The sequence below is a fragment of the Nicotiana attenuata genome, unplaced genomic scaffold (genome assembly GCF_001879085.1).
Source record: "Nicotiana attenuata strain UT unplaced genomic scaffold, NIATTr2, whole genome shotgun sequence".
In the NCBI taxonomy this organism is placed as follows: Eukaryota; Viridiplantae; Streptophyta; class Magnoliopsida; order Solanales; family Solanaceae; genus Nicotiana; species Nicotiana attenuata.
In genome coordinates, this window is record NW_017676350.1 from 4698 (window position 1) to 12446 (window position 7749).

Sequence of the window (7749 nt, forward strand, 5' to 3'; positions counted from 1 at the left end):
TATATATATATATATATATATATTATATATATATATATATAAGCTATATTCTTATAGTATTACCTAATACACTTATACTTAGTGCATAGTATAGCGTAAGTATATATATATATATATATATATATATATATATATATATATATATATATATATATATAAGCTATATAAGTATAGTATTACCTAATACACTTATACTTAGTGCATAGTATAGCGTAAGTACATATATTATATATATATATAAGCGATATTCGATACGGTATTACCTAATACACTTATACTTAGTGCATAATATAGCGTAAGTATATATATATATATATTATATATATAGACACACACGCCCGCTTCGTAGTACTATTCATCCCTTGTATTACAAAAGTATTAACGACTTACATTTATATTATTTACATAGTAAATACAAAAGTGATTTTTAATTTTGACCATATAGAGACCAACTTTGGTCGCTAACTGTAAATGAATTTAATTTAGCGACCAAAGTTGGTCACTAACTGTACATGAATTTAATTTAGCGACCAAAGTCACTAAATTTTAATCAGATTTATTTATATTTTATATAATATTTAAATTAATAATAAAAATTGTTAAATGTTAGAACTGGGTCCCACCTTGGTGACCAACGTTGGTCTCTATTTCATTAAGCGACCAACTTTGGTCGCTAAATTTTGAATTATATTTATTTATATTTTATAATTTTTTCAAATAAATATATATTTATTAAAATATTATAACTGGGTCCCATGTTAGCGACCAATGTTGGTCGCTATCAACTTATCCTTTAGTTAGCGACCAACTTTGGTCGCAAATTTTAAATTATATATATTTATATTTTATAAGTTTTATAAAATAATAATAAAATTATTAAAAAATTTATGTGGGTCTCACTTTAGCGACCAACATTGGTCGCTAATCTCAGTATATCTTTGACCAAGCAAGTATGACCAGTCCAGTCAACAGTTTGACTAAATTTGCGGCCAAATAGCGACCAACTTTGGTCGCTAAAGTATTTCAAATATTTTTTTTATTATTTTCGACAGTTTGGCGACCAACTTTGGTCGCTTTTCTTGACAGACCAAATTTGGTCGCTAATCTTTGGTCGCTTTTTACAGGAATTCTAGTAGTGTTGGTCTTCTAATTCAGTGATTAATTATGATTAGCTATGATTTACCCTTTGAATTATTTCGATTGATTTGCTTGGAAAGTATTCGATAATTTTCAGTCAAACAGAGATGTTCATGCAAAGCATATGTTAGACAAGCGGTACACTGAACACCAACCCAATCATGAGAATTTTTTTTATGCAACTACGAAATAAACTCCGTGAACAAACGTTTTGTCAGTTCTTCATTCAATAATCAAGAAAAAAGGTTAAAAAGGCCGAAGAAGCACCATTGGTGATTTTTCAATCAAATGCAATGCAAATTGGTCGGGGTGGGCATAGTTTAGGCAAAACCGACTAATCCAAAACAACTCTAAAAAATCAAACCAAACCAAACTAAACTTATTTGGGTTGAATTTAGATTGTAATATTATGATGTGTGCAAACTAATTCAGATATAAATCTCTATGTTTTTCAAGGGAAAGCAATATAAATCCCATCTAGTTAGTTATAAGTTAAGTTCTACCACAGCCGGAGACAAGTGCTTAGCGTTAAAAAGACTGGAAGTGCAAGAAAAAATATGAAAAGGTTCACATGTTCGTCATTAATAATCCAAACCAATTTACACCACATAACAATCTCTTTAATGAACCCATAATCCAGAATGCTAAAAATAAACTCTGACCCTTCTTTGGGTTCATCACTCACAAGCTACATATCAGTTTCACACTACATGAAGATTAGAGATCAACTTTTGTTAACTCACTTTCCGGGGACAAAGTTTGTAGCATAGGCCCAAGCATTATTGTTAACTGGGTCTGCAAGGTGGTCGGCAAGGTTCTCCAATGGACCCTTTCCAGTTACGATAGCCTGAACGAAGAATCCAAACATGGAGAACATGGCAAGTCTGCCATTCTTGATCTCCTTTACCTTGAGCTCAGCAAAAGCCTCTGGATCATCAGCAAGGCCTAATGGATCGAAGCTGCCACCGGGGTAAAGTGGGTCAACAACCTCACCAAGAGGCCCACCAGCAACACGGTAACCCTCAACGGCTCCCATCAACACAACTTGGCAAGCCCAGATGGCCAAGATGCTTTGTGCATGGACCAAACTTGGGTTGCCCAAGTAGTCAAGTCCACCCTCGCTGAAAATTTGTGATCCAGCCTTGAACCATACAGCTTCGCCGAACTTGACACCGTTACGGGCCAAAAGCTCGGGGAAGACACAACCAAGAGCTCCAAGCATGGCCCATCTGCAATGGATCACCTCCAATTCACGGTTCTTGGCAAATGTTTCTGGATCAGCTGAAAGTCCAGCAGTGTCCCACCCATAGTCACCAGGGAACTCACCAGTCAAGTAGCTTGGGGACTCTCCAGAGAATGGACCCAAGTACTTGACACGGTCAGGACCATACCATGGGCTACCAGAAGAGACTGGCTTGGCCTTGGTAACGGTCTTTCTCATGGTAACTTTCCCATTTCCAGTAATTTCAGAGGAAGACGGTGAGAGTTTCACCGCCTTTCCGGCAAAAGAAGGGGAAGAAAGAGCCATTGTAGCAGCAGCCATTGTAGAAATAAAATGGAAAACTCTTGAATGCAGCTACTACAAAGAAAGAATATTTGATTTGTGGCTTGATGAGTTTAATTGGCTTGCACCATCTGTATATAAATGACTCAAAATTGTCCAGAATACTTATCCATGAATATCAGTATCTGCTTTTTGATTGGTGGATACAATTTGTAACCTTTTGCATTGTTGTCCATTTGGCAATGACTATATTTTAGATACATTATGTTTAAAAAATCTAACCCAATACAGATTTCCTCTCTGCAGCCAATGTGGAGTTCCCACGTCTGATTATAGATTATTGCAATATAATAATGCATTGTTCACACACTTCTGCACATTTGGACCACTTGTATGAGTGGCAAATTGACAATGAGACAAGAAAAACTTTTGATGCTTCAATTGAACGTCTTTTTTTATTTTTCACTCGGTATTCGATATTTGTTTTGTGGTCCGACTAATCCGTACTGAAAAATCTCATTTTAGGGGTAAAGCGACTCTATACGTAGTGTTTCCGGACTTCTTATTGGGATGAAGGCGTACTTATCATTCCATCATAATTTGTTGGTGGTTCAAATGAAATTTTTTTGCATTTGAAATGAAGTAGAAATTGTTTTTTTCTTTTTTTTTTTGGTGTGTGTGGGGGTGGGGTGGGTGGGGGTGGGGGGGGGATGATCTACATAGTGCGGTGGTGGTGAGGAGGTTATAATCACCTATAGGCTACATCAATAAATTGTCTGAATTTGAATGAATATACATATGTATAGGCTCTTGGTGGTGATGCATTTAACTAACAAAAAAGTGTCAAAATTACTCTTAAACTATTCGATAGATTACTTTTATTCTCCGTTAAATCTTGGTACTAAATAAATCCTTGCCATCTAAATTTTGGACCACAATTAATGTAAAAATTAATGGTTGGAGCAGTGGAAATAGCCTCTTACAAAAATGCTAGGGTAAATTAAAGCTGCGTACAATAGGCTCATGTAATCCGGCCCTTCCCCGAACCTCGCGCATAGTGGGAGCTTAGTACACCTGGCTGCCCTCCACAAATTAAAACCTCATTGAGAAATTCATGTCTTATTTTAGTTGTGGCTTTATAGACTTAAAGTATGTGTACTTTGTGTAGAGATTAAATTCAGAAATTGTATAAGTTTCAGTTTTTTATTTGAGATAATACATAAATTACCCATCAAACTTGTCCGGAAAAATTATTTACACACCTTAACTTTACTGGCGACCTATGTCCCCCCCTATTCTTGTTTGGGGTGAATTTAATACCCCATTGGTAACACTTAGTCAGTCTTGTGGTGGGGTGTGTAGTACACGCGCGCCACGTGTCAATATCTGCTCAAAAATGATTTTTTTCTGTTTTTACAAAAAAAAAAATAGTTTTTACAAATTTGTTTTTCCAGTTTTTACAAAATAAAATTCTTTTAAAAAAATGAAAAAATAAAAATAATATTTTTCAAAAAAGATCGGAATATTTTGTTGAAAATAATTTTTTCAGTTTTTAAAAAACAAAGATATTTTGTTAAAAAACGATTTTTTACTGTGTTTTTACAAAAAATAAATTAGTTTTTACAAGTTTGTTTTTCCATTTTTTGCAAAAAAAAATCTTTAAAAAACTGAAAAAATGAAGAAAAAAAACTTTTTTCAAAAGCGAAAATAATTTGTTGGAAATATTTTTTTCAGTTTTTAAAAAACAAAATATTTTATTAAAAACTGAATAAAAATTCTGTTTTTACAAAAAAAAAAAAATCGGTTTTTACAAATATGTTTTTACAAAAAAATATTTTGTTAAAAAAAATGATTTTTGCAATTGTGAGAGGAAGAAGAAAAGGTGGNGGAAGAGAAAAGGTGGAGAGAGAAAACAAAAAGNGGAAAAAAATAGAAAAAAAGAAGTAAACGGAAAAGGGACCCACACAGTAAAAATTTTTCCCTCTTACACGCGAGATTGGGAGAGTGAAGCTACTCTCTTTGCCACGTCACCATTTAGGATGAAAGTCTTAAATTCACCCCAAACAAGAATAGGGGGGACATAGGTCGCCAGTAAAGTTAAGGTGTGTAAATGATTTTTCCGGACAAGTTTGATGTGGTAATTTATGTATTATCTCTTTTTTATTTTGCAGACTTCAAAGTGATACATGCATGGCAACATCAAACAGACCCATAGAAGAAAAACTGTAAGATTTACCAGACCAGCTTATAGGACAGTTTGCAATTTAAAGCCACAAGTAAAAATCTTGGAAAGATTGATGGAATACAACATGCCAAGTGGACAAGAAGTAATGCTAGTGGAATCTTGAAATCCAATGAAATTGTAGATAGAGATATCATAAGATAAGAACTCTTTCCCTTCCTCCCAATATATAGTAAAGCCCAAGTAACCATACTACACAACATCTCATTTCTTCTCCTTAATTATTAAACCATGGCTGCTTCTACAATGGCTCTCTCCTCCTCTTCTTTTGCCGGAAAGGCAGTGAAACTCTCACCATCTTCCTCTGAAATCACCGGAAATGGGAAAGTTACCATGAGGAAGACTGCTACCAAGGCCAAGCCTGTCTCTTCTGGCAGCCCATGGTATGGTCCTGACCGTGTCAAGTACTTGGGCCCATTCTCCGGTGAATCTCCAAGCTACTTGACTGGTGAGTTCCCTGGTGACTATGGATGGGACACTGCTGGACTTTCAGCTGATCCAGAGACTTTTGCCAAGAACCGTGAGTTGGAGGTGATCCACTGCAGATGGGCAATGCTTGGAGCTCTTGGCTGTGTCTTCCCCGAACTCTTGGCACGTAACGGTGTCAAGTTCGGTGAAGCTGTATGGTTCAAGGCTGGATCTCAAATTTTCAGCGAGGGTGGTCTTGACTACTTGGGTAACCCAAGTTTGGTACACGCACAAAGCATCTTGGCCATTTGGGCTTGCCAAGTTGTGTTGATGGGAGCAGTTGAGGGTTACCGTGTTGCTGGTGGACCTCTCGGTGAGGTTGTTGACCCACTTTACCCTGGTGGTAGCTTCGACCCATTGGGTCTTGCTGAAGACCCAGAGGCTTTTGCTGAGCTCAAGGTAAAGGAGATCAAGAATGGCAGACTTGCTATGTTCTCCATGTTTGGATTCTTTGTTCAGGCTATCGTTACTGGAAAGGGTCCATTGGAAAACCTTGCCGATCATCTTGCAGACCCGGTTAACAACAACGCCTGGGCCTACGCCACAAACTTTGTCCCCGGAAAGTGAGTTAACAAAAGTTGATCTCTAATCTTTAAGTAGTGTGAGACTGAATATGTAGCTTGTGAGTGATGAACCCAAACAAGGGTCAGAGTTTATTTTTAGCATTCTGGGTTATGGGTTCATTAATGTGGTGTAAATTGGTTTGGATTAATTAATGACGAGCATGTGAATCTTTTCATCTTCTTTCTTGCACTTCCAATCTTTAATGTTCTACTTCTTTAGGATTTCAAAGTGCTTAACGGTTTAAAATGGTAGTGAAAATACAGAACCAAATAATGTCCAGAGAACAGTTCTTTGTTGTTCAATACTTATGGTTATTCCCTAGAGTTCATTTAAAAAAAATTCTTAGGATAATGCTGTCCAAACAATGTATTTTTAGATATTCGTGACAAAGAGTTTTTGCTCTGTCAGTGAATTTTATCAGGTGATAGCAAATTAATTACCATTTTTATTAGAGGACTAATCATCTATATTTTGGACCTTGCAATCTCATATTTTATTTTGGCTTCTATAGTAAAGTGTTATTATAGAGGATGCATATTATGACATAACATAAAAATCAGTTTGGAGAAAAACTTAATTTTTACAGTGAATGATTGTTATATAGAGATGTTATAGAGAGGTTTGACTGTACAATATAAAGATCAGTACAACCACATTAACCTTCCCAATATTTCATCCCATTTATGCGCAAAAATTCACCGGACAGTAAAGCAGAAAGCAGATGGTAATAGATTACTAGTGGGAAACAGAACACAACTAACTATAGATGAGAAAACAGCGAAAGGGGGTTAACTGTGTAACAAAGAGTTAAGAGAACACAAACGCGCCAACTAGTACTGTGTTAGCTCAGACATTCCTACATTACATTTAACTCTGAGGATAAACACGTAAAGTAAAGCCTCGTAGCACAGGGCAGCAGCCGGTCAAGTCTCTTCGGGGATCATGAACGATGGTTATTTCCACAGAAATTGCTCGAAAGGCCACTTTCAACACTCATTACAAGACCCCGAAAATACAAGGAGGCAGTAAGATTAGTAGCCGTTTTGCCATATTTGTTGTTGAGACTGCTTCGGCTGACCTTGAGAACCAGCCAACGATGCTGCATCCCGAAGGTTTTGTTGCTGCTGTTGATCCAATGAGATACCAGCCTGAGAATTGTAGAAATGTGGGTAACCCCCCAAAGATCCATAGCTCTGTGACGGCTGCTGACCTTGCCTAAATCCACCAGCCGTTTGCTGATTTTGCCCCTGAAAGCCATAGTACGTGTTGGCAGGAACAGCTGAAATTGTTCTTGAACCAAGTCCATGATGCCACAAAGCTGAATTCTCACTCTGAAATGAAAGAGTGTCGTCAAATAAAGGAGGGCGATACGCAGTGCTGAAACACAGCGCAAATAGAACCAGTGAAATTACACTGCATTTCTAAGTTCCGTGCCAACAACCCATGGTAGAACTTGATAAATGTAATTAACCAAACAAAATTCAAAAAAGGCCACGTGGCCAACTCAGGTGCTAATAAGAAATTTTTGGGACTAATTAGTGATAACCCTGTTAGTGAGTAAGGATATTTGTAACCCAAAAGATTAACAGCAAGGACACTAGCGAGTCAAACTGTAAAAGGAGGGTAAATGTGAACCTTTTCAAGAAGAACAGGGGTAAGTATGACCTTTTTCTCTTTTTTCTATATTTATAGTCTACTTTTCTTCTATGCTTGCAGGAAAAGGAATTTTACACACTTTCACAATATTAGTTACTCATTACACACCGCCAAAACGACACAAGGTAGCTACGTTTTTTCTTGTGTGTGTGTGTGTGGTGGTGGGGTGGGGGGGGGT

At 36.7% G+C, this 7749-nt stretch overlaps 3 protein-coding genes across 4 annotated transcripts in view; 1 reads left to right on the plus strand and 2 right to left on the minus strand.

Annotated features, from left to right (window-relative positions):
* Positions 1-1691: 1691 nt before the first annotated feature.
* LOC109220954 (chlorophyll a-b binding protein 40, chloroplastic-like) lies at positions 1692-2861 on the minus strand. Its single transcript, XM_019385423.1, has one exon. The coding sequence runs from the start codon at positions 2678-2680 to the stop codon at positions 1877-1879; it is 804 nt and encodes a 267-aa protein (XP_019240968.1). The 5' UTR covers positions 2681-2861; the 3' UTR covers positions 1692-1876.
* A 2203-nt stretch (positions 2862-5064) lies between these two features.
* LOC109220953 (chlorophyll a-b binding protein 40, chloroplastic) lies at positions 5065-6095 on the plus strand. Its single transcript, XM_019385422.1, has one exon. The coding sequence runs from the start codon at positions 5115-5117 to the stop codon at positions 5916-5918; it is 804 nt and encodes a 267-aa protein (XP_019240967.1). The 5' UTR covers positions 5065-5114; the 3' UTR covers positions 5919-6095.
* Positions 6096-6570: 475 nt separating this feature from the next.
* The window catches only part of LOC109220952, an 8900-nt gene continuing 7721 nt past the window's right edge, over positions 6571-7749 (minus strand). For both annotated transcript variants that reach the window (XM_019385421.1, XM_019385420.1), the window contains exon 10: positions 6571-7246. In XM_019385421.1, the coding sequence (XP_019240966.1) occupies positions 6947-7246 (300 nt within the window). In that variant the 3' untranslated portion in view covers positions 6571-6946. The remainder of the gene's footprint in view (positions 7247-7749) is intronic.